Source organism: Oncorhynchus nerka, linkage group LG15 (genome assembly GCF_034236695.1).
Source record: "Oncorhynchus nerka isolate Pitt River linkage group LG15, Oner_Uvic_2.0, whole genome shotgun sequence".
NCBI lineage: Eukaryota > Metazoa > Chordata > Actinopteri > Salmoniformes > Salmonidae > Oncorhynchus > Oncorhynchus nerka.
Genome location: NC_088410.1, coordinates 12,301,688 through 12,327,986, shown reverse-complemented (window position 1 = coordinate 12,327,986; position 26,299 = coordinate 12,301,688). Strand labels below are relative to the sequence as shown.

General features: G+C 42.7%; 2 protein-coding genes across 3 annotated transcripts; both read left to right on the top strand.

Moving 5' to 3' along the window:
• Nucleotides 1–15,120: 15,120 nt before the first annotated feature.
• LOC135560004 (cilia- and flagella-associated protein 251-like) lies at nucleotides 15,121–20,225 on the top strand. Of its 2 annotated transcripts, none has more exons than XM_065000985.1 (3): nucleotides 15,121–15,196; nucleotides 15,909–16,818; nucleotides 19,669–20,225. In XM_065000985.1, exons 1-3 carry the CDS (start codon nucleotides 15,182–15,184, stop codon nucleotides 19,827–19,829), a joined length of 1,086 nt encoding a protein of 361 aa, XP_064857057.1. In that variant the 5' UTR covers nucleotides 15,121–15,181; the 3' UTR covers nucleotides 19,830–20,225. The 2 variants fall into 2 exon arrangements, with proteins under 2 accessions (XP_064857057.1, XP_064857058.1); XM_065000986.1 differs by lacking the exon at nucleotides 19,669–20,225 and adding an exon at nucleotides 18,224–19,560.
• LOC135560006 (oocyte zinc finger protein XlCOF6-like) lies at nucleotides 19,712–25,410 on the top strand. Its single transcript, XM_065000988.1, has 2 exons — nucleotides 19,712–19,794; nucleotides 22,054–25,410. Exon 2 carries the CDS (start codon nucleotides 22,158–22,160, stop codon nucleotides 23,307–23,309), a length of 1,152 nt encoding a protein of 383 aa, XP_064857060.1. The 5' UTR covers nucleotides 19,712–19,794; nucleotides 22,054–22,157; the 3' UTR covers nucleotides 23,310–25,410.
• Nucleotides 25,411–26,299: the final 889 nt, after the last annotated feature.

The window sequence follows — 26,299 nt, the reverse complement described above, 5'->3', positions numbered from 1 at the left end:
AATCCTCAGTCATTCAAATTCCCTCAGAGCCCTACACAGATCTGGGGACCTGAGAGGATGGAACTACTCCAGCCAGTATTCCGTGCAGCTGTCAAAGGTCTAAAGAAAAATGTAAAAAACAACTATGTAAAGTATCTTGAGCTACCACCAGGGGGGAAGTAAGGCGGTACGATGTCCCCGCAAAACAAATAGTGGGGGTACGCCGTACCGGTAAAACATGAGCCGTTCACAATAATTAAAACAAAATGTCAAACTGTAAGCTAGTAGACCACTCTTTATCACTACTGCCTGTCAGAGGCATGAACAACGAGCCAATGGCCTTAAACGGGTGGTGTAGCCTACGCTCCATAATGTCAGTGTTCTCGTTTAACCACATCACATTTTGCCAAGGCAGAGATGAGTGGCCGACACGAGACTCACGCGGACAGAGACTCAAGCGGACAGCAGTGGACGCATACATTCTGGCATAATGACAATCTCCAAATGTCATTACACTTTCTGGTGTTTTGTGTAACAGATGTCTCTTTCCATTCATGACTGTAGCCTAATAAAGGAGACCTTTTGAGGTGATTGTTTGACAATCAGATGAAAACATTATTTCATGACTGGTTGTGTTTATGCCACAATAAAACATTTACATTTATAAAGTCAAATCACAAATCTTTATGACTCACAGAGATGCTATTGAATTAAAGGGATTCTTAATCTAATTATATATTTTTCAATTGAACCTTTATTTAACTAGGCAAGTCATTTAAGAACAAATTCTTATTTTCAATGACTGCCTAGGAACAGTGGGTTAACTGCCTCGCTCAGGGGCAAAACGACAGATTTGTACCTTGTCAGCTCGGGGATTTGATCTTGCAACCTTTAATTTACCAGTCCAACGTTATAACCACTAGGCTACCTGCCTCCCCATAAATTAATATGATGTCGTGACGTGACTATCATTAATGTGATGACAGCTATTTGTTACTCAATTAAATTAATCATGTAACAATTAACTCATTGGGAATTTGGGGCACCACGGGAAAAGTTGTTTACTGAGTTACTATCTCCCGACTTAAACTATAAAGATCTATAAATTTCTCTTACATTAATAACAGTCAATTATTCATTATTACCTCATCAGTCTCATTCTGAACGTCGCAATATTCCTGGATCCGCAAGAACCCTTAACCTAAGTGATGAATCAGCGATACACAAATTGGCTTAATTATTTATTTACTAACTAAATGATCACACAGAATACATAAACACACAAACACACGGTATAGGTTATTGATTACTAACATAATGCAATGAAAACAGGTCCCTAGTGGACTAACAAAAGCATGACCGTTTGGTTACACCATGGAAAGGGAGGGATGATAAGGGATGAAGGAGACAAAAAAAAGAGTCAACTTATCGTACATGCATTTGGAAGCTATTCTCCCGGGAATATGAACATTTTGCACCCTAACAACCGCTCATTCGGATTTACGCGTAGATGTCTTTATCTGTCGTCTCTGTTGAAACCACTCGATCCGTCTAATGGGGTGTAGCTCGATGTAAGTCTATGTTTGTCCACCAGAGGTCACAATGTCCTTCTTAGTTGGTGGCTTCTTTTGTCTTGGGAGTGATCTTAGGAATGGATACTTCACGTGGTGAGAGGATTCTGTTCTTCCCTCTCATCTTTTCAGAGGGTCTTAACATTTTCTGGTCATGTAGTTTTAACCATTTTAACGCATGGACCACGTCCTCACGTTCTCTGGTCTGTATTTAAATTCTCAGCGAGTCCTTTTAAGCACTCTGGCCTTGGAGGGCGGTTCCATCATGTGGACACAAACTCTGACCTCATTAGGGGCGTGGCTTAGTGAGTGTGCAACAGGCATGAAAAACCATTGTCGCATTAGAAGAATAAACTCACATTTCTATTTTTTTCTAAAATAGTTTCATCGTTCTTCATATTGTATGAACATCCTATAGGGTGGAAACTTTACAGCTTGAATGTGTCTTTCTGATCATTTTAATGACATCACAAAATATACATACATTTTCACACAAAATAGACACAAAACATTTTCCGTATTCCATCCCTCACCATCCCCAACATTTGGATGTTGAAAGATATTGTCCCAGTGTCTGTTGTTTGATGTTGAAGTTTTGGCGGCAAAGTCTCTCTGTGTAACAAAATGATTTTTAACTTCTCAATATTGCAGGGCAAGAGAGAGAGAGTTTATGACCGGCGTTAGGTCATTAAACCGGCCATACCCCCCCCCCTTTCCTCTCTGGTGGGAGGGAGGGGGGTCTGGCTATCTGTCAGCCCTGTGCCGAGCTGATCTGGCACCTATCATCCTCACCAAGGAGAGAGAGTCACGACAATGACTAGGTCCACAGAGATGCTATTGAATTGAAAGGGATTCTTAATGTAATTATATAACTAAGCCCACGGAGATGGTATTGAATTAAAAGGGATTCTATATGTTTTTATATGATTAGGCCCATTCATTATTTTGGTGCATGCGCAAGCGTGTGTACACATAGGAGGTCCCATACCGGAAATAAATGAAATATACATTCACCTTGGCTACCACATAGCTAGCAACACTATGGAAAGCAGCGTGTACTAGTTAGCTACTACATAGCTAGCAAACACTTCTATGGAATGCAGTGTGTACTAGCTAGCTACCACATAGCTAGCAAACACTCTATGGAATGCAGTGTGTACTAGCTAGCTACCACATAGCTAGCAAACACTCTATGGAATGCAGTGTGTACTAGCTAGCTACCACATAGCCAGCAAACACTCTATGGAATGCAGTGTGTACTAGCTAGCTACCACATAGCTAGGTAGCAAACAACTTGAAAAAAAAATAACTAATGTAATATACAGTTTATTAGGTACACCCATCTTGTACCGGGTCATCTAGTATTGTTTCCTTTACTTCCTTACTTCCTAGAATCGCGACAACAGTAGGACCACCGTTATACTGCTCCATCATGACACTGTCGTGCGTGAATAGCCCAGGAGGCTGGGCCGTTTCTGAGATACTGGAACTGGCGCGCCTGGCTCCGGTGATCATATCACGCTTAAAGTCGCTTAGGTCATTCATTTTGCCCATTGCAATGTTCAATTGAACTTTAACTGAATGTCTCGATGCCTGTCTGCCTGCTTTTTATAGCAAGCCAAGGCCAAGTGACTCACTGTCTGTAGGAGCGAACCATTTTTGTGAACTGGGCGATGTACTCAATAAACTGGCCACTGAGTGCATATTTATATTAGCTAGCCACCACATAGCTAGGTAGCAAACGACTATAGAAAACCACTCCATGGAATGTGGCTTGTACTGGTAGCTACCACATTTTTTTATTTAACCTTTATTTAACTAGGAAAGTCAGTTAAGAACAAATTCTAATCCGGCCAAACCCTAACTCAGACGACGCTGGGCCAATTGTGCACCGCTCCATGGGACTCCCAATCACGGCCGGTTGTGATACAGCCTGGAATCAAACCAGGGTCAGTAATGACACCTCTAGCACTGAGATGCAGTGCCTTAGACTGCTGCGTGACATAGTGAGGTAGCAAACAACTTTAAAAAGATGCCAAGACTTTTTTCTGTTTCTCCAGTTTTGCCTCCAGCACCTTCACAAATCTGCTCTGGTTGTGCCGTAGGTTCTACCTATTATCTACTAGCAAGCGACTTTAGAAAATCACTCTGTAATGTAGCTTGTACTATGTAGCTAATGTGGAATTCACATTCTTCTGTTTGGGCCTCTTTTGATCATACTAGCTACGGATCCACCTCATGGCCTACCACGTCTGAAGAGGAGGAGAAGATGGAATTTAAAGAAGAGGAGGGGAGAGCAGTCAAAGAGGAGGTGGAGGAGAGAGCAGTCAAAGAGGAGGTGGAGGGGAGAGCACAGTCAAAGAGGAGGTGGAGGAGAGAGCAGTCAAAGAGGAGGTGGAGGAGAGAGCAGTCAAAGAGGAGGTGGAGGAGAGAGCAGTCAAAGAGGAGGTGGAGGAGAGAGCAGTCAAAGAGGAGGTGGAGGAGAGAGCAGTCAAAGAGGAGGTGGAGGAGAGAACAGTCAAAGAGGAGGTGGAGGAGAACACAGTCAAAGTGGAGGTGGAGGAGAGAGCAGTCAAAGAGGAGGTGGAGGAGAGAGCAGTCAAAGTGGAGGTAGAGGAGAACACAGTCAAAGTGGAGGTGGAGGAGAGAGGAATGAGAGAAGAGATCAAAGGAGGGGGGGATATAACCATTAAAGAGGAGGAGGAGGAGAGAGTCAAAGAAGAAGAGGAGAACAGGGAAGTGTCTGCTCCAGATCTAGAGGAAGAGGAGGAAGTTGATAGTATCACTGGCCCAGGTAAGTTCAGTTGTGGAGTAGGGAGAGAGGTTGGTGCCTTGGCGGCCAAAGGGGATTCCAAAACTATTGTAGTGCTTCCGCTTACATCCAGTAAAGTTTTCAGTGCTCTGTTCCTGATTCTAACCCCATATCGGTTCATATTCCCACAGGAGAGATTTCCAAGACAGGTTCAGACAGTGAGCCCAGTTCCACAGCATCAGGAAACCATAAACAACACAGACGGAGGAACTCAAGACAGAAACATCACCACTGCATGGACTGCTTCACTAGTTTCTATGAGCCAGAGGAGTTGAGAAGACACACTTGTAGGCCCCGCTCCTGCTCAGATTGCAGAGGCAGTTTTATTTGTCCAACTCACCTGAAATTACACCAAAAGACTCTCAATAAAAATAAAACTTACCCGTGTGGTCAATGTGGAAAAAGTTTTCAGGCATCAAGCAAACTAAAGACACACCAGCTAACGCACACAGGAGAAAAGCATTACCACTGCTCTCAGTGTGGGAAGAGTTTCAGTCAGGAAGGAGATCTAAAGAAACATCTGAGAATACACAGTGGAGTGAAGCCTTACCACTGCTCCCAGTGTGGCAAGGCTTTCATTCAATCATCAGAGCTGAAGAAACACCATAGAACTCACACAGGAGAGAAGCCTTTCCACTGCTCTCAGTGTGGGAAGAGTTTCAGTCAGTCATCAAATCTGAAGACACACCAGCTAACTCACACAGGACAGAAGCTTTACCACAGTTTTTTTAATTATTCTGTTAAACTTATTTTATTTTTTTATAAATGTTTTAAGTTTAACATTTTATTTAGACAGCTGGAAATAGAGGGAGAGACAGGCAAGTGGGAGATCAATAGGAAGGACACAGGGATTGAACCCCGGTCTCCGGTGGGGAGTAAAGTACAAGTCACTCGTTATGAGCGTTAACGCTAGATCACGGGCTCTGCACATTGTTCTGTGAAACCTGATGTTCTTTTTCAGTATTCACATATTAAAAATGTATTAAAGAGTATTTTTTATTTTACCTTTATTTTACTAGGCAAGTCAGTTAAGAACAAATTCTTATTTTCAATGACGGCCTAGGAACAGTGGGTTAACTGCCTGTTCAGGGGCAGAACGACAGATTTGTACCTTGTCAGCTCGGGGATTCGAACTTGCAACCTTTCAGGTTACTAGTCCAACGCTCTAACCACTAGGCTACCCTGCCGCCCCATTAAAGAGTATTAATTATGCCAAGAGGGTCACATTTGAATTAAAGTGTATTTTCTCTCCAGACAATCAATTCAGTTTCTATCTGCATAAATTACTACTATAACATTTGTCCTTAAGGAGGTACCATAACAAATTACTTTTTGTATTTGAGTAATAAAAACTATGGCCACTGTAGTTAGCAATGCGTTACTTTCAGAATATATAGTAATTATCTGTAAGGCCCCTCAGTCGAGCAGTGAATTTTGAACACAGATTCAACCACAAAGACCAGGGAGGTTTTCCAGATTCTCTCAAAGAAGGTCACCTATTGGTAGATGGATGAAACAAAACAAAAAGCAGACATTAAATATCCATTTGACATGTTGACGTTATAAACTACACTTTGGAAGGTGTAACAATACATCCAGTCACTACTAAGATACAGGCGTCCTTCCTAACTGAGTTTCTGGAGAGGAAGGAAACCACTCAGGGATTTCACCATGAGATCAATGGAGACTTTAAAACAGTTACAGAGTTGAATGGCTGTGACAGGAGGAAACTGAGGATGGATCAACAACATTGTAGTTACTCCACAATACAAACCTAATTGACAAAGTGAAAAGAAGGAAGCCTGTACAGAATAAAACAATATTCCAAAACATGCATCCTCTTTGCAACACGGCACTAAAGTACAGTGCCTTGCGAAAGTATTCGGCCCCCTTGAACTTTGCGACCTTTTGCCACATTTCAGGCTTCAAACATAAAGATATAAAACTGTATTTTTTTGTGTATTGTGGTTAGAAATACAACGATTTAATCCATTTTCAATTCAGGCTGTAACACAACAAAGTATGGAATAAGTCAAGGGGTATGAATACTTTCTGAAGGCACTGTAAATATCTAGTTAGTATTGACTGACTGTTTATGTCATTATTCTGTTAAACCTTTTATGTGTGTGTGTTTTACGTTTAGCTTTCTTTCTTTTTTTTACAATGACGCTGTGAGTCGAGAAGTAGGTGCAGGTGAAACGTTTAATAAAACAACAAACATGAAAACGACACAGCGTTACAGTGGCGACATAGCATGAACACATGAACAATACCGACAGAGGAAGATGGTTAGTCTTCTGGCGACGTCGAACGCTGGAGAGGAGAGGTAGACGTGCCATTTTTATTCAGACTGCTGGAAACAGAAAGGAGATCAATAGGAAGGACACAGGATTGAACTCCGTTCTCCAGTGGGGGAGTAATGTTGTTTACGCAGAACTACATTTCTCTCACAAATATGGTCATTTCCTGTTTTACTTCTGGAGGGGATACCATTAACAATTGTGATTACCATTGTGTAAAGGAAAGAGGCGAAGTCTCTTCTCTCGCAAAAGGGGTTCTTTGAAGAACTTACAGGGCTTCCCCCACAGTTTAAATTTGAATAGCCCCTACAGGACACTCCAGGAACCTCTTATTATTTAGATTGTATGGCGTGTGCCACGTTTATAAATCTTAAAATGTGTATATGTTTTGTCAGAAATGGTCCACGCAGATATTTACTGTTACATTTAGCAACGGTTATGAACGAGGCCCCTGTGAGTTGTAGAATTTTGCCAGTACAGAGTGACGTGCTTCAGTGAGGTTGGCTGCGTTTGGCTTTTTAGTGTTCATTGTCATGGTTATCAACTGTACACTCTAAAAAGAAAAGGTTCCTTTGTATCCTTTAGGAGTTCTTCAAATTGAAACTGTGAGGGAAGCCCTATAAGTTCTTCACATTGAAACTGTGGGGGAAGCCCTATAAGTTCTTCACATTGAAACTGTGGGGGAAGCCCTATAACTTCTTCACATTGAAACTGTGGGGGAAGCCCTATAACTTCTTCACATTGAAACTGTGGGGGAAGCCCTATCAGTTCTTCACATTGAAACTGTGGGGGAAGCCCTATAAGTTCTTCACATTGAAACTGTGAGGGGAAGCCCTATAAGTTATTAAAATTGAAACTGTGGGGGAAGCCCTATAAGTTATTCAAATTGAAACTGTGGGGGAAGCCCTATAAGTTCTTCACATTGAAACTGTGGGGAAAGCCCTATAAGTTCTTCACATTGAAACTGTGAGGGGAAGCCCTATAAGTTATTAAAATTGAAACTGTGGGGGAAGCCCTATAAGTTATTCAAATTGAAACTGTGGGGGAAGCCCTATAAGTTCTTCACATTGAAACTGTGGGGGAAGCCCTATAAGTTCTTCACATTGAAACTGTGAGGGGAAGCCCTATAAGTTATTAAAATTGAAACTGTGGGGGAAGCCCTATAAGTTCTTCACATTGAAACTGTGGGGAAGCCCTATAAGTTCTTCACATTGAAACTGTGGGGGAAGCCCTATAAGTTCTTCACATTGAAACTGTGGGGGAAGCCCTATAACTTCTTCACATTGAAACTGTGGGGGAAGCCCTATAAGTTCTTCGAATTGAAACTGTGGGGGAAGCCCTATAAGTTCTTCACATTGAAACTGTGAGGGGAAGCCCTATAAGTTATTAAAATTGAAACTGTGGGGGAAGCCCTATAAGAACTTCCGGGTTGGAGCGAGCGGTTGCATCCGCACTCGGTCCGCAGGTAGTATTACATTTCATTACATTTCATTATAGTACAACGGTTTGATTTGTCTAATCTTAGCAATTTCTTCTTAGCTAGCTACATAGCCGTCTTTGTATCATAGATAATTGCGTAATTATCGTATTTCGTCGTCCTAACGCAGTCTACACTACTATCTGCCCAGCAGCTAGCCAGCTAGCTAACGTCCACCGTCTACCGATTAGCAGCACAACTATTACACTCAACTGAACGACTTGATTAGTGTAGTGTTAGCTAGCTACATAGTTGTCTTTGCTGTCTTCGTATCCAAGATAATTGTGTAGTTTAGAGTGTGTAGTTTTAGAGTGATTATCTTAATTTACCGAGGTTAGCTAGCCAGCTATTTGTCGTCCTTAACGTAGGAGACACTGCTAGCTAGCCAACAGCTAGCCAACGTCTACCGAACAGAACTTCCGCACTCAACAACCCGGTCGCATTTCGCTTCGCTCCACAGGTAGTATCACATTTTCATTTCATTTCATTACAGTACAACGGCTTGATTTGTTTGATCGTAGCTAGCTACATAGCTAACTACATAGCCGTCTTTGTATCAAAGATAATTGTGTAGTCTAGAGCGTAATTGTGTAGTCTATTTCCTAGGTTAGCTAGCCAGCTATTGTCGTTCTTTTAACGCAACGTAACGTAATCAACACTGCTAGCTAGCCAGCTAGCCCCGAATAGCAGCACAGTAGAAACTATTACACTCAACGGAACGACTTGATTAGTGTAGTGTCAACAACGCAGCCACTGCCAGCTAGCCTACATAGTCAACAACGCAGCCACTGCCAGCTAGCCTACTTCAGCAGTACTGTATCATTTTAATCATTTTAGTCAATAAGATTCTTGCTACATAAGCTTAACTTTCTGAACACTCGAGACGTGTAGTCCACTTGTCATTCCAATCTCCTTTGCATTAGCGTAGCCTCTTGTGTAGCCTGTCAACTATGTGTCTGTCTATCCCTGTTCTCTCCTCTCTGCACAGACCATACAAACGCTCCACACCGCGTGGCCGCGGCCACCCTAATCTGGTGGTCCCAGCGCGCACGACCCACATGGAGTTCCAGGTCTCCGGTAGCCTCTGGAACTGCCGATCTGCGGCCAACAAGGCAGAGTTCATCTCAGCCTATGCCTCCCTCCAGTCCCTCGACTTCTTGGCACTGACGGAAACATGGATCACCACAGACAACACTGCTACTCCTACTGCTCTCTCTTCGTCTGCCCACGTGTTCTCGCACACCCCGAGAGCTTCTGGTCAGCGGGGTGGTGGCACCGGGATCCTCATCTCTCCCAAGTGGTCATTCTCTCTTTCTCCCCTTACCCATCTGTCTATCGCCTCCTTTGAATTCCATGCTGTCACAGTTACCAGCCCTTTCAAGCTTAACATCCTTATCATTTATCGCCCTCCAGGTTCCCTCGGAGAGTTCATCAATGAGCTTGATGCCTTGATAAGCTCCTTTCCTGAGGACGGCTCACCTCTCACAGTTCTGGGCGACTTTAACCTCCCCACGTCTACCTTTGACTCATTCCTCTCTGCCTCCTTCTTTCCACTCCTCTCCTCTTTTGACCTCACCCTCTCACCTTCCCCCTACTCACAAGGCAGGAAATACGCTCGACCTCATCTTTACTAGATGCTGTTCTTCCACTAACCTCATTGCAACTCCCCTCCAAGTCTCCGACCACTACCCTGTATCCTTTTCCCTCTCGCTCTCATCCAACACTTCCCACACTGCCCCTACTTGGATGGTATCGCGCCGTCCCAACCTTCGCTCTCTCTCCCCCGCTACTCTCTCCTCTTACATCCTATCATCTCTTCCCTCTGCTCAAGCCTTCTCCAAACTATCTCCTGATTCTGCCTCCTCAACCCTCCTCTCCTCCCTTTCTGCATCCTTTGACTCTCTATGTCCCCTATCCTCCAGGCCGGCTCGGTCCTCCCCTCCCGCTCCGTGGCTCGACGACTCATTGCGAGCTCACAGAACAGGGCTCCGGGCAGCCGAGCGGAAATGGAGGAAAACTCGCCTCCCTGCGGACCTGGCATCCTTTCACTCCCTCCTCTCTACATTTTCCTCTTCTCTCTCTGCTGCTAAAGCCACTTTCTACCACTCTAAATTCCAAGCATCTGCCTCTAACCCTAGGAAGCTCTTTGCCACCTTCTCCTCCCTCCTGAATCCTCCTCCCCTCCCCCTCCTCCCTCTCTGCAGATGACTTCGTCAACCATTTTGAAAAGAAGGTCGACGACATCCGATCCTCGTTTGCTAAGTCAAACGACACCGCTGGTTCTGCTCACACTGCCCTACCCTGTGCTCTGACCTCTTTCTCCCCTCTCTCTCCAGATGAAATCTCGCGTCTTGTGACGGCCGGCCGCCCAACAACCTGCCCGCTTGACCCTATCCCCTCCTCTCTTCTCCAGACCATTTCCGGAGACCTTCTCCCTTACCTCACCTCGCTCATCAACTCATCCCTGACCGCTGGCTACGTCCCTTCCGTCTTCAAGAGAGCGAGAGTTGCACCCCTTCTGAAAAAACCTACACTCGATCCCTCCGATGTCAACAACTACAGACCAGTATCCCTTCTTTCTTTTCTCTCCAAAACTCTTGAACGTGCCGTCCTTGGCCAGCTCTCCCGCTATCTCTCTCAGAATGACCTTCTTGATCCAAATCAGTCAGGTTTCAAGACTAGTCATTCAACTGAGACTGCTCTTCTCTGTATCACGGAGGCGCTCCGCACTGCTAAAGCTAACTCTCTCTCCTCTGCTCTCATCCTTCTAGACCTATCAGCTGCCTTCGACACTGTGAACCATCAGATCCTCCTCTCCACCCTCTCCGAGTTGGGCATCTCCGGCGCGGCCCACGCTTGGATTGCGTCCTACCTGACAGGTCGCTCCTACCAGGTGGCGTGGCGAGAATCCGTCTCCACACCACGTGCTCTCACCACTGGTGTCCCCCAGGGCTCTGTTCTAGGCCCTCTCCTATTCTCGCTATACACCAAGTCACTTGGCTCTGTCATAACCTCACATGGTCTCTCCTATCATTGCTATGCAGACGACACACAATTAATCTTCTCCTTTCCCCCTTCTGATGACCAGGTGGCGAATCGCATCTCTGCATGTCTGGCAGACATATCAGTGTGGATGACGGATCACCACCTCAAGCTGAACCTCGGCAAGACGGAGCTGCTCTTCCTCCCGGGGAAGGACTGCCCGTTCCATGATCTCGCCATCACGGTTGACAACTCCATTGTGTCCTCCTCCCAGAGCGCTAAGAACCTTGGCGTGATCCTGGACAACACCCTGTCGTTCTCAACTAACATCAAGGCGGTGGCCCGTTCCTGTAGGTTCATGCTCTACAACATCCGCAGAGTACGACCCTGCCTCACACAGGAAGCGGCGCAGGTCCTAATCCAGGCATTTGTCATCTCCCGTCTGGATTACTGCAACTCGCTGTTGGCTGGGCTCCCTGCCTGTGCCATTAAACCCCTACAACTCATCCAGAACGCCGCAGCCCGTCTGGTGTTCAACCTTCCCAAGTTCTCTCACGTCACCCGCTCCTCCGCTCTCTCCACTGGCTTCCAGTTGAAGCTCGCATCCGCTACAAGACCATGGTGCTTGCCTACGGAGCTGTGAGGGGAACGGCACCTCAGTACCTCCAGGCTCTGATCAGGCCCTACACCCAAACAAGGGCACTGCGTTCATCCACCTCTGGCCTGCTCGCCTCCCTACCACTGAGGAAGTACAGTTCCCGCTCAGCCCAGTCAAAACTGTTCGCTGCTCTGGCCCCCAATGGTGGAACAAACTCCCTCACGACGCCATGACAGCGGAGTCAATCACCACCTTCTTTGGAGACACCTGAAACCCCACCTCTTTAAGGAATACCTAGGATCTGGCCTGTTGATGTTAATGGATAAAGTAATCCCTACTGGCCCCTTATAAAAATGTGTTGGCACTCGTTCATCCACCTCTGGCCTGTTGATGTTAATGTGTTGATGTTCTCCACTGGCCTGTTGATGTTAATGTGTTACCATCCTCTGGCCTGTTGATGTTAATGATGTTTTGTATGATGTGGATGTTTCTGTATATATCCTCTGGCCTGTTGATGTTAATGTGTTGATGTTCTCTGTATATATCCTCTGGCCCTCAGCCCTCTGGCCTGTTGAAATGTGTTGATGTTCTCTGTATATATCCTCTGTTCTGGCCTGTTGATGTTAATGTGTTGATGTTCTCTGTATATATCCTCCTGTTGATGTTAATATATCCTCTGGCATGTTGATGTTAATGTGTTGATGTTCTCTGTATATATCCTCTGGCCTGTTGATGTTAAAGTCTTGAAATCCTCTGGCCTGTTGATGTTAATGTGTTGATGTTCTCTGTATAATCCTCTGGCCTGTTGATGTTAATGTGTTGAGTTCTTTATGAATGTTCTACTGTATATATCCTTGGCCTGTTGATGTTAATGTGGATGTTCTCTGTATATATCCTCTGGCCTGTTGATGTTAAATAAGTTCTTCAAATTGAAACTGTGGGGGAAGTTATAATGTTCTTTGAATTGAATCCTCTGGCCTGTTTGTTCAAATTGTGTTGAAGTTCTCTGTATAAGTTATTCTAACCTTTTGATAACCCTTTGTGTTGAATGTAATCCTCCCCCAATATTATTGTTAATGTGTTGACAATAATAAATGTTAATGTTAGTGGCTCTGAATAAAAACCTCTAAATATGTTGATGTTAATGTGTTGAGTTCTCTGGGTATATCCTCTGGCCTGTTGATGTTAATTGAAATGTTAATGTGTTGATGGTATATAGCCTGTTGATGTTAATGTGTTGATGTTCTCTTATCCTCTGGCCTGTTGATGTTAATGTGTTGATCTGTAATATCCTCTGGCCTGTTGATGTTAATGTGTTGATGTTCTCTGTATATATCCTCTGGCCTGTTGATGTTAATGTGTTGATGTTCTCTGAATATCCTCTGTTGATGTTAATGTGTTGATGTTCTCTGTATATATCCTCTGGCCTGTTGATGTTAATGTGTTGATGTTCTCTGGCCTGTTGATGTTAATGTGTTGATGTTCTCTGTATATATCCTCTGGCCTGTTGATGTTAATGTGTTGATGTTCTCTGTATATATCCTCTGGCCTGTTGATGTTAATGTGTTGATGTTCTCTGTATATATCCTCTGGCCTGTTGATGTTAATGTGTTGATGTTCTCTGGCCTGTTGATGTTAATGTGTTGATGTTCTCTGTATATATCCTCTGGCCTGTTGATGTTAATGTGTTGATGTTCTCTGTATATATCCTCTGGCCTGTTGATGTTAATGTGTTGATGTTCTCTGTATATATCCTCTGGCCTGTTGATGTTAATGTGTTGATGTTCTCATATATCCTCTGGCCTGTTGATGTTAATGTGTTGATATATCCTCTGGCCTGTTGATGTTAATGTGTTGATGTTCTCTGTATAAATGTAACCCTGGCCTGTTGATGTTAATGTGTTGATGTTCTCTGTATATATCCTCTGGCCTGTTGATGTTAATGTGTTGATGTTCTCATATATCCTCTGGCCTGTTGATGTTAATGTGTTGACAATATCCTCTGGCCTGTTGATGTTATGTGTTGATGTTCTCTGTATATATCCTCTGGCCTGTTGATGTTGATGTTCTCTGATCCTCTTGTTGATGTTAATGTGTTGATGTTCTCTGTATATATCCTCTGGCCTGTTGATGTTAATGTGTTGAAAATATCCTCTGGCCTGTTGATGTTAATGTGTTGATGTTCTCTGTATATATCCTCTGGCCCTGTTGATGTTAATGTGTTGATGTTCTCTGTATATATCCTCTGGCCTGTTGATGTTAATGTGTTGATGTTCTCTGTATATCCTCTGGCCTGTTGATGTTAATGTGTTGATGTTCTCTGTATATATCCTCTGGCCTGTTGATGTTAATGTGTTGATGTTCTCTGTATATATCCTCTGGCCTGTTGATGTTAATGTGTTGATGTTCTCTGTATATATCCTCTGGCCTGTTGATGTTAATGTGTTGATGTTCTCTGTATATATCCTCTGGCCTGTTGATGTTAATGTGTTGATGTTCTCTGTATATATCCTCTGGCCTGTTGATGTTAATGTGTTGATGTTCTCTGGCCTGTTGATGTTAATGTGTTGATGTTCTCTGTATATATCCTCTGGCCTGTTGATGTTAATGTGTTGATGTTCTCTGTATATATCCTCTGGCCTGTTGATGTTCTCTGTATATCCTCTGGCCTGTTGATGTTAATGTGTTGATGTTCTCTGGCCTGTTGATGTTAATGTGTTGATGTTCTCTGTATATATCCTCTGGCCTGTTGATGTTAATGTGATGTTAATGTGTTGATGTTCTCTGTATATATCCTCTCCTCTGGCCTGTTGATGTTAATGTGTTGATGTTCTCTGTATATATCCTCTGGCCTGTTGATGTTAATGTGTTGATGTTCTCTGTATATATCCTCTGGCCTGTTGATGTTAATGTGTTGATGTTCTCTGTATATATCCTCTGGCCTGTTGATGTTAATGTGTTGATGTTCTCTGGCCTGTTGATGTTAATGTGTTGATGTTCTCTGTATACAGCCAGAATGATTTTGCAGTGCATGATGATTGAACAGGTTTCCTGTTATATTCAGAGGTGTAGGGATGGTGAAGTCTCTGAATCCAAAAATACAAAGGTATGTTAATTGGTATATGTTATGCATGTCAAATTTACCATCCTCCTTCCTTACCTTGCCAATGAATATCCCATAGGACAATGTATGTTAATGAAAACCATTATTAAAAAATATTTTACTTACCACAAAAACCAAGGTATGATGAGTATAACAGGAAACCTTTGGCTATTCTGGCTATGGATACCGAGAACATCAACAATACTTGGCAGGGTAATTTGTATTTTTCTATCACAAAGTATAATTTATTTATTCTCCGGTCCAGTTGGTGGCGGTAATGCAACATTATATTGGATGCCACCCGCCGTTAAACCAAAGAAGGAGTAACGCGAGATAGAACAACAACAGCTGCCAGTTCAATGTCAAGCGTCAAGGTAAGATCTAGATTTCTAATATATTCTGAAACGATTCCATATGTAAACATTAGTAGGCGGATTACTTATCCACGTCCACCAAATTATGTGTAAACAATAGCCATTTTAGCAAACGTTAGCTAGCTTACTCACTGGTCATTAAAATGCATACTCAAGCTAACGAACGTTTCTATCTATCTATCATGCCAAGCAACTCTTAAAGATGCTGTTGTGAATGATACCGTTATTTGTTATTAAGACAGTAATGTGAATTGTGTGATGTGTGAATTGTCCATCTTCAAGATGGCAAAGATATATTGGCTAATAAGTGAGCATGGCTAGTTAGCTAGGCTGTTTCTAAGGCTGGCTAGCTAGCAAGCTAGTTATTTTAATTTCAGCACCTAATCATTAGCTAATTGGTCATTTTAGAGATTACAAATCAAATGTCATTTTGGTTCGGCAATGTTTCAAATGAACTTCTTGCTGATAATGTGTCTATCGTTTCATCCTAGTGAGAAAGTGACAGTAAAAAAAAGTGACAGTAAAATTCGTCAGTAAGCTAATGCTTACCCAACTACCTTAACGTTGCTAACGCTAGCTGTACAATCGCCAAAGCAATACTAGCTAGCTAAATGTATTAGTGGCTGGAATATTTAGATATATTCCTTTAAGATGTTCCAGTTGTGAAACTCACCTTACATTTTGTTTGTGCCTCTTTTGAATCCTACTATAGCCTTCCATGTCTGAACCCAAGTCCCCGGGTTCTTACTGTGGTGTTCCAGCACAGAGAAGCTCACAGTGGGGTCCAGAGATGGTCTCAGTGAAGCTGGAGGACTGCAGTCAACCACTGGAACTCAATGTGATAGTCAAAGAGGAGGAGGAGGAGGAGAGAGGGATTAAAGAGGAGGAGGAGGAGAGAGCATTCAAAGAGGAGGAGGAGGAGGAGGAGGAGAGAGCATTCAAAGAGGAGGAGGAGGAGGAGAGAGCATTCAAAGAGGAGGAGGAGGAGGAGGAGAGAGCATTCAAAGAGGAGGAGGAGGAGAGAGCATTAAAAGAGGAGGAGGCAGAGGAGCGTGCATTAAAACAGGAGGAGGCGGAGGAGAGAGCATTCAAAGAGGAGCAGAGAGCATTCAAAGAGGAGGCGGAGGAGAGAGCATACAAAGAGGAGGAGGCGGAGGAGCAAGCAGTCACAGAGGAGCAGAGAGCAGTCACAGAGGAGCAGAGAGCAGTCACAGAGGAGGCGGAGGAGAGAGCATTCACAGAGGAGCAGAGAGCATTCAAAGAGGAGGCGGAGGAGAGAGCATACAAAGAGGAGGAGGCGGAGGAGAGAGCATACAAAGAGGAGGAGGCGGAGGAGCAAGCATTCACAGCGGAGCAGAGAGCAGTCACAGAGGAGCAGAGAGCAGTCACAGAGGAGCAGAGAGCAGTCACAGAGGAGGCGGAGGAGAGAGCATTCACAGAGGAGGCAGAGGAGAGAGCATTCAAAGAGGAGGAGGCGGAGGAGAGCGCATTCAAAGAGGAGGCAGAGGAGAGAGCATTCAAAGAGGAGGCGGAGGAGAGAGCATTCAAAGAGGAGGAGAGAGCATTCACAGAAGTGGAGAACAGGGAAGAGGAGGAAGAAGTAGATGGGAACACTGACCCAGGTAAGTTCAGTAGTTCAGGATGGAGAGAGGCTGGTGCATTGACAACCACAGGGGATTCCAGAACTATTATTGTCTTTCCACCAATCTGGTAACTTTTTCTTTGAAGGGGTAAGCAGGGTAGGCTCTATCTGCCAATTAGGGCTGTGTATGTAAATATATTTTAATTTGTATCAACATGCCCACAAGATCAGACTGAGCATTTCAATGGCAAAAGGAGGCTGAGGGAAATAAATGATAACAAATATATTTGAAGTTATTTTCATGAAATAAAAACATGCAGTGATTTATTAAAAATACTGCATGGGGGCTTTAACATTATGGGCTCTGTTTTCAGCTGGCGATTAGAGGCCCAAGTGTCAAATACACATTAGTTTGGAATTGTAAGAGCATGAGCGCTGGCATTTTCCAGCCCCAACGCCAGGTTCAGCTATGTACCTGTCTAACATCTGTGTAACATCAGCTCACTTGTGCTGAGGTGGGAGGGGTGGCAATATTGGAGGCGTGTCCTTAACATGCAACACTGACAGTTTCATGCAGCGCTAAAAGGAACGTTTCAGACCCACAAACAGCAGGTCTCCTAGGTAACACAGTTGGATCAGAGAGTGGAACCATAACCTACCCAGCCATGACACACAGTGTCCATGGTAGAGAGATGTTCATTTTGTGCTGGTGAATCTGGTATTTACATACATCCTACCCTACTACTAAATCCTGGCTGGTTTAACAGCATCACATAGGTGTCTTTTCATCCTGGCCATTAGCCCAGTAGCCTAATAATAAAGGGGTTTTAAATGGTCTACTGAGAGTGCCTTGAAATATTTGCCTTAATGTTTTTTCATTATTCACATACCAGCATACTTCATTTTCCTCGTTTTGAGTAAGCTATCCTGTTTATACATAAAGAGTAGAACCAGCTCACCTGTTTATACATAAAGAGTAGAACCAGCTCACCTGTTTATACATAAAGAGTAGAACCAGCTCACCTGTTTATACATAAAGAGTAGAACCAGCTCACCTGTTTATACATAAAGAGTAGAACCAGCTCACCTGTTTATACATAAAGAGTAGAACCAGCTCACCTGTTTATACATAAAGAGTAGAACCAGCTCACCTGTTTATACATAAAGAGTAGAACCAGCTCACCTGTTTATACATAAAGAGTAGAACCAGCTCACCTGTTTATACATAAAGAGTAGAACCAGCTCACCTGTTTATACATAAAGAGTAGAACCAGCTCACCTGTTTATACATAAAGAGTAGAACCAGCTCACCTGTTCATACATAAAGAGTAGAACCAGCTCACCTGTTTATACACTATGATTTGACTACTAGATGGTCAATGTTTCTGTAGATAAAAACTATGTAGAAATGTAGAAACTATGTGTCTTTGTTTTCTTTAAACAAGGTTAAAGGTCAATGTTTCAGTCTACGTTGTCCTTCATCAGAAGAATCCCACAAAGGGAAGTGCCAGTTATGATTTTCCTTTGCGATGATGATTTATTTTTTATAAATTGCACCTCGACTCACGTTGATTGAGCGCCCTCCTCTTCTTTCCAAAAAGGAATAGTTTCACCATCACGTTGATTGAGTGCCCTCCTTTCCCTAAAGGAATAGTTTCACCATCACGTTGATTGAGCGCCCTCATCTTCTTTCCAAAAAGGAATAGTTTCACCATCACGTTGATTGAGCGCCCTCCTTTCCCTAAAGGAATAGTTTCACCATCACGTTGATTGAGCGTCCTCCTCTTCTCTCCCTAAAGGAATAGTTTCACCATCACGTTGATTGAGCGTCCTCCTCTTCTTTCCCTAAAGGAATAGTTTCACCATCACGTTGATTGAGCGCCCTCCTTTCCCTAAAGGAATAGTTTCACCATCACGTTGATTGAGCGTCTTCCTTTTTTTCCAAAAAGGAATAGTTTCACCATCACGTTGATTGAGCGTCCTCCTCTTCTTTCCAAAAAGGAATAGTTTCACCATCACGTTGATTGAGCGCCCTCCTTTCCCTAAAGGAATAGTTTCACCATCACGTTGATTGAGCGCCCTCCTCTTCTTTCCCTAAAGGAATAGTTTCACCATCACGTTGATTGAGCGTCCTCCTCTTCTTTCCCTAAAGGAATAGTTTCACCATCACGTTGATTGAGCGTCCTCCTCTTCTCTCCCTAAAGGAATAGTTTCACCATCACGTTGATTGAGCGTCCTCCTCTTCTCTCCCTAAAGGAATAGTTTCACCATCACGTTGATTGAGCGTCCTCCTCTTCTCTCCCTAAAGGAATAGTTTCACCATCACGTTGATTGAGCGTCCTCCTCTTCTCTCCCTAAAGGAATAGTTTCACCATCACGTTGATTGAGCGCCCTCCTCTTCTCTCCCTAAAGGAATAGTTTCACCATCACGTTGATTGAGCGCCCTCCTCTTCTCTCCCTAAAGGAATAGTTTCACCATCACGTTGATTGAGCGCCCTCCTCTTCTTTCCAAAAAGGAATAGTTTCACCGTCTTAAAACGGGTTTGACCTTGAAATGAGGGACGGTGGTAAATGAGTCACTAATCACATGAAATAAATAATAACGTTCAGAAAGGACTTTCCAGAAGCATCAACGTCACCACTAGGGCTTTACAATGATGGTGAAAATGTCGATACGTTTTGGTGTTCAATGGGTTAAAATCGTCCAAGACGCCACTGAGGTGCATAGGAGGGACTTGTCAAAATGCTACATATCTGCACTTCTCTGTGGTCATTTAATATAACAAGCTTTTAAAAGTCATTATTGGTGCACAATTTCTTCTTAAAATATCAAAGCGATGCAGAAGAAACATTTTTTTTCCTGGAACATCCATATTGTGTTTGTTTAAAGGGGCGGCCGGCAGCCTAACGGTTAGAGAGGTGAGCCAGCGACCAAGGATTGCCAGTTTGAATTCCGGGTCCTGCAGAGAAGTTGGTGCGTTGGCAGCCCCAGGAGGTTCCAAAACTCTGTCGGAAGGTGAGCTGTGCAACTGGAAGGTTGCTACTATCTGATATCAAATCCTAGACGTCATCACCCGCTGTTGTGCCCTTGAGTAAGGCACTTAACCCTCCACAACAACTGCTCCACGGGAGCCATAGTATGGAAGTCCCCTGCTCCCACCTCTCCAACCTGTGTCTTTCAGGGACAAAGCAGAAGTAAACATTTTCATTGGACCTTGTGTACAATGGGGAAAATTCTTAAATCTAGAATCTATTTTGTGACGTTGAAAAAAATGATATTTACCTATTGATTCTTGATGAATGTAACTTAGAAATGGCTTGTAGTTCATTGGTCGTTCCCCATCAGAACCAAACATACAAGCTTGTTTTACTCCAATATTTGTAAACAATGTTAAATGTAACCAAACACTGTATCGCCTCTAAACATGGTTAAAACTATAATTTTGATATCATGCATTGTCAGTCCTTGCATCTTCAGATCTGTCTATTTAATTTGAGAGTGGTTACATTTCTGATAGAGGAATTCTAAATTCCTGTATGTTTTATTGCCAAAACCAAATTCGCACTCGTTTCTAATTCATTAATGAGGTGTAAGTTCATTAATTATGCATGAAGTAGATCGAGACCAGTCTTAAAAGCCAGGTAAGAGCGTTTAATTCCAGAGAGTACTAACTACATACACAGATTTCCACAGGTTATAAACTGAAAATGACATAATCAGTTTCCCACGATAGCCCCGTTTTTTTAGGTCCGGAGATGCTTTCTACTCCCTTCATAAACCAGACATTCCAATCTGTCTAAAAGATATACTTTTCTCCCACTAATGGAACATAATCCAAACATTCTTATCTTGTCTGTAAAGCTATATCTTCTTTCTCCCTTAAATGTCCCAAGAGGCACAGACAATTAATTCGTTCTGCTTACATTTTCAGTTACAGCTTAACCAAGAACTCATACTTTTCATACCATAACATAATAGTATTAGAATAAATGGTTCTAATCAATAATGTATACATAATTAATCATTTCAACTATAATTTCCTCTAACAATTTCTCAAAGCCCATCCCTCAGAGTTTTACCACAACAGAGATGTGGTGTTTTCTTTGTTATTGGTTTAATGAAGGAATCTAGATTTTAAAGTCCAAGTGCACTCAAAATGCAGTTTTTCCTGTGTTTTACATCATTTTGTACGACAGCTGATGAAACTAACACTAAAAGTGTGATTTAAAAAATGTCCTGTTAGTTGCTGTTTTACACAGGACCTTGTAATCAGCAGACTTGTGTGTCCGGGAGTTGAGGCTTCCCTGGTGATGTCACCATGTGGTAAATTGTGCAAAGTTCTTGCTGGAGAAAGTTTTTTTTTTGTTGCTATAAAAGCTTATTTTTTTCCCTTCACAATTTCAATGGAAATCTACACTGAAGAAAAATGTAAACGCAACCTGTAAAATATTGGTCCCATATTTCATGAGCTGAAAGAAAACATCCCAGAAATGTGCATGCACAAAAAGTGTATTTAAATTTGAGGCACACATTTGTTTATATACCTGTTAGTGAGCATTTCTCCTTTGCAAAGAGAATCCATCCACCTGACAGGTGTGACAGGAAGCTGATTAAACAGTGTGATCAGTACATGAAATGGGGACAATAAAACACTCTACAATGTGCAGTTTTGTCACGCAACACAATGCCAAAGATACCTCAAGTTTTTAGGGAGCAGTAGCTGTTGCTAGATAATTTTAATGTTCAATTCTCTACCATAATCACGCTGGAGAAGTGTGCTCTTCACGGATGCATCCTGGTTTCAACTGTACCGGTCAGATGGCAGAAAGCGTGTATGGTGTCATGTGCTGATAACGTTGTGAACAGAGTGGTAATGATGGCGGTCGGGTTATGGTATGGGCAGGCATAAGCTACCGTGTTCTTTGTCAGCTCGGGGATTTGAACTTGCAACCTTTCGGTTACTAGTCCAACGCTCTAACCACTAGGCTACCCTGCCGCCCCTTATCTATGACCAACCGATGCATATCTGTATTCCCAGTTATGTGAAATCCATAGATTAGGGCCTAATGAATGTTTTTCAATTCACTGATTTCCTTTTATGAGTATCATTTTTGAAATTGTTGCTTCTTGAATTTATATTTTTGCTCAGTGTATTGAAGTGAAGTACTCAATTGTTACCCAATAAATGGTTTGTTATTGATATAAAAACGACTGTTAAAGACCATTTCAATGCTGTTCCTGATTCTAATCCCATATCTGTTCATATTCCCACAGGAGAGAGCTCCAACCCAGGTTCAGACAGTGAGCCCAGTTCCACAGCATCAGGAAACCATAAACAACACAGACGGAGGAACTCAAGACAGAAACATCATCACTGCATGGACTGCTTCACTAGTTTTTATGATCCAGAGGAGTTGAGAAGACACACTTGTAGGCCCCACCCCTGCTCAGATTGCAGAGGCAGTGTTATTTGTCCAACTCACCTCAAATCAAAACAGACTCAGAAAACGAAGGCGACATACCCGTGTGGTCAATGTGGAATGAGATGTGAAACACCAAGCAAACTAAAGACGCACCAGAGAACTCACACAGGAGAGAAGCCATACCACTGCACTGTTTGTGGAAAGGGTTGCAGTCATTCGGACCATCTAAAGACGCACCAGAGAACTCACACAGGAGAGAAGCCTTACCACTGCTCCCAATGTGGAAAGAGTTTCAGTCAGTTAACAACTTTGAGAAACCACCACCTAACTCACACAGGACAGAAGTCTTACCTCTGCTCTCATTGTGGGAAGAGTTTCAGTCAGTTAGCCAACCGAAATACACACCAGTTAATTCACACAGGAGAGAAGCCATACAACTGCTCTCAGTGTGGGAAGGATTTCAGATCTCCAAGAGAATTAAAGTCACACACGAGAACGCACACAGGAGAGAAGCCTTTCCACTGCTCCCAATGTGGAAAGAGTTTCAGTCAGTTATCAAGTCTGAAAAGACACCAACTAACTCACACAGGAGAGAAGCCTTACCTTTGTTCTCAATGTGGGAAGAGTTTCACCACGTTATCTGAACTGAAGCCACACCAGATAACTCACACAGGAGAGAAGCCGTACCTCTGCTCTCAATGTGGGGATAGTTTCACCAGTTTATATTTCCTAAAGAAACACCACCTAACTCACACTGGAGAAAAGCCTTACCTCTGCTCTCATTGTGGGAAGAGTTTCAGTCAGTTAGCCAACCTAAATACACACCAGTTAATTCACACAGGAGAGAAGCCTTACCACTGCTCTCAATGTGGGGATAGTTTCACCAGTTTATATTTCCTAAAGAAACACCAGCTGATTCACACGGGTGGAAAGCTGTTCCAATGCTCCCAGTGTGGTAAAAGTTTCAGTCATTCATCAACTCTGAAGAAACATCAGATAACTCACACAGGGGAGAAACCTTGCCACTGTTCTCAGTGTGGAAAGAGTTTCAGTCTGGTAGGAAACCTAAAGAGACACCAACTAACCCACACCGTAGAGAAGCCTTAGCAATGCTCTCATTGTGGGAAGTGTGTCAGTCATTTACACCACCTAACATCCAGTTAATTCACACAGGAGAGAAACAATACCGCTGCTCTGTGCATTTCAGTCAATCAGCAAATTTGAAGAAGCATCAGGGAATTCATACAGGAGAAAAGCTGTGTCGTTAGATCTGAAGACACCCGTTTGTTCACATAGGGGAGAAGCCTTAACTCTTCTATCAATGTGGGGATAGTTTCACCAGTTTATTTCCAAAATAACACCAGCTAATTATGACTAATAATAACTTACCTGGTTAGATAAAGGGGGTAAAAAATGACATACAAAGGATTGTGGCAGCTGCTCCCTGTGTGGAAAGCTTCAGTCAGTGAACAAATTTGAAGACCCACCATTTCACTGGCACGGTGTGAGGAAAAGATTCAGTCCCCTAGGAGACCTAAAGAAACACCAGCTAACTCACCCTGGAGAGATTCCTTACCATGTTCTTAAAATAAAGCTGGTATGATAAGGCTTTATTGTGAACATATCCCTATTTCAGGAATCACCAAAAAGGCAGCACGGTAGAGAAAACTGAGTGAAGTTGACATTGTGGAATCCATAGCTAATATCTGTCCATAGAGAATCCTGAGTAATCACAGACATCATATATTCTAGTTGGATTTCTATATCGCTTTAAAAAAAAAATATATATATATATATAATTTAGTCACGGAAAATGTATACAACAAAAACTTCTAAATGGCAGAAAATAAATACAACTATTGTAAGTATCCTGTCTCTTTATTATGGAGGGTTGAAGAGTCATTATATCTGGTGCTTTACAGGGAGGCTATACTGTAAGTAAAGCAATGGCGGTCGGTGCCGTTTTAAGATGAGAAGGAATATATATTTTAAATGTATGAGCCTTATTTCTATTACAGCAGACTGGATGACTGTCATTCATATTCCATTCATCCAGATCAATGGAACATCGATAGGTTTAGGCTACTACATGATACTAATTTCCCCTCTACCCATCATGAGGATGCTACAACCTGGCCTATGAATTAAAGTTTAAAACATAGGTGCAGAGGTCGAGATAATTTAGAGTAATCAAGGTGACAGACGTGTTCAATACTGCCTTGCACACTTGCCTGCATCTAGCTGATCTAGGGTTTAATCATTAGTCATTAGTCCAACAGTTGCACATTAGAGTTTCTGTTGGACAAAGGTAAGTTTATCCCTGTTTCATTCCGTTTGCTTCCATTTAAGAAAAGTTCCTCACAAAGACACGGGGTTGGAACCAGAAGTCTTCAATTTGGGCTCATCAGACCAAAGGACAGATTTCCACCGGTCTAATGTCCATTGCTCGTCTTTCTTGGCCTACGCAAGGCTCTTCTTCTTATTGGAGTCCTTTAGTAGTGGTTTCTTTGCAGCAATTAGACCACGAAGGCCTGATTTACACAGTCTCCTCTGAACAGTTGATGTTATGTGTCTATTACTTGAACTCTGTGAAGCATTTATTTGGGCTGCAATCTGAGGTGCAGTTAACTGTAATGAACTGATCCTCTGTAACAGAGGTAAGTCTGGGTCTTTCCTTCCTGTGGTGGTCCTCATGAGAGCCAGTTTCATCATAGCACTTGATGGTTTTTGCGACTGCACTTGAAGAAACTTTCAAAGTTCTTGAAAATGTCCAGATTGACTGACCATGTCATTTGAGCTGTTCTTGTCGTAATATGGACTTGGGTCTTTTACCAAATAGGGCTCTTCTGTATACCACCGCCTACCTTGTCACAACACAACTGATTGGCTCAAACGCGTTAAGAAGGAAAGAAATTCCACAGATTAATTAAGAAGGCACAGCTGTTAATTGAATTCATTCCAGGTGACTACCTCATGAAGCTCGTTGAGAGAATGCCAAGAGTTGTGCAAAGCTGTCATCAAGGCAAAGGGTGGCTACTTTGAAGAATCTCAAATAAAATTTATTTTGATTTATTAATCCTTTTTTTGTTTACACACATTGTACAGAATCATGTAGTATTTCATAGTTTTGATGTCTTCACTATTATTCTACAATGTAGAAAATCGTCAAAATAAAAGAAAAACCCTTGAATAGTAGGTTTGTCCAAACCTTTGACTGACACTGTGAATGTATACTTTTTTTCTGAGTGTAGTGTTAGATGGCAGAGTATCTGTTCATTATACTTTGCTTGAAAAATATTATAGAGATATTCTCCATTCTAGTAGATGGCTGTAATGCAATAATTATTGGATGCCAAACTCTGTTAAACCTCATTGAATAAGTTAATCCCTGGTATGACACTATAGGGATGATGCCGGAAACAGAAGTGTCGTGCTGAAAGCAGGTCGAGGACAGTTAGCGAGAAGGATGAGTGGACAACAGTGAAGTCCAAGAATGGAACATAAAGGGAGAAATTGTTGTGGAAATGAGTCTGATGAATCGTTGCTTGTTGGAGAATGTTTTTTGGATAATGATGTTTATTTGGGAAACTCTTTTGAAGTCACAAGGACGGTGAAGAAGGCTTCAGGAAAAGTGAATGCAGTCAAAGTAACCAGGAGTGGTATGGTGTTGACATTGTGTAGTCATAGTAACCAGGAGTGGTATGGTGTTGACATTGTGTAGTCATAGTAACCAGGAGTGGTATGGTGTTGACATTGTGTAGTCATAGTAACCAGGAGTGGTATGGTGTTGACATTGTGTAGTCATAGTAACCAGGAGTGGTATGGTGTTGACATTGTGTAGTCATAGTAACCAGGAGTGGTATGATGTTGACATTGTGTAGTCATAGTAACCAGGAGTGGTATGGTGTTGACATTGTGTAGTCATAGTAACCAGGAGTGGTATGGTGTTGACATTGTGTAGTCATAGTAACCAGGAGTGGTATGGTGATGACATTGTGTAGCCATAGTAACTAGGAATGGTATGGTGTTGATATTGTGTAGTCATAATAACCAGAAGTGGTAAGGTTTTGATGTAGCGGGGGCACCGGTTAGTCGAG

Coding starts and splice junctions, on each gene's coding strand:
- LOC135560006 (XM_065000988.1), top strand. CDS start 22,158: ATGGACTGCTTCACTAGTTTTTATGATCCAGAGGAGTTGAGAAGACAC.
- LOC135560004 (XM_065000985.1), top strand. Junction 16,819..19,668: donor AGATGGGAACACTGACCCAG/GTAAGTTCAGTA, acceptor GTTTGTTTAAAG/GGGCGGCCGGCAGCCTAACG.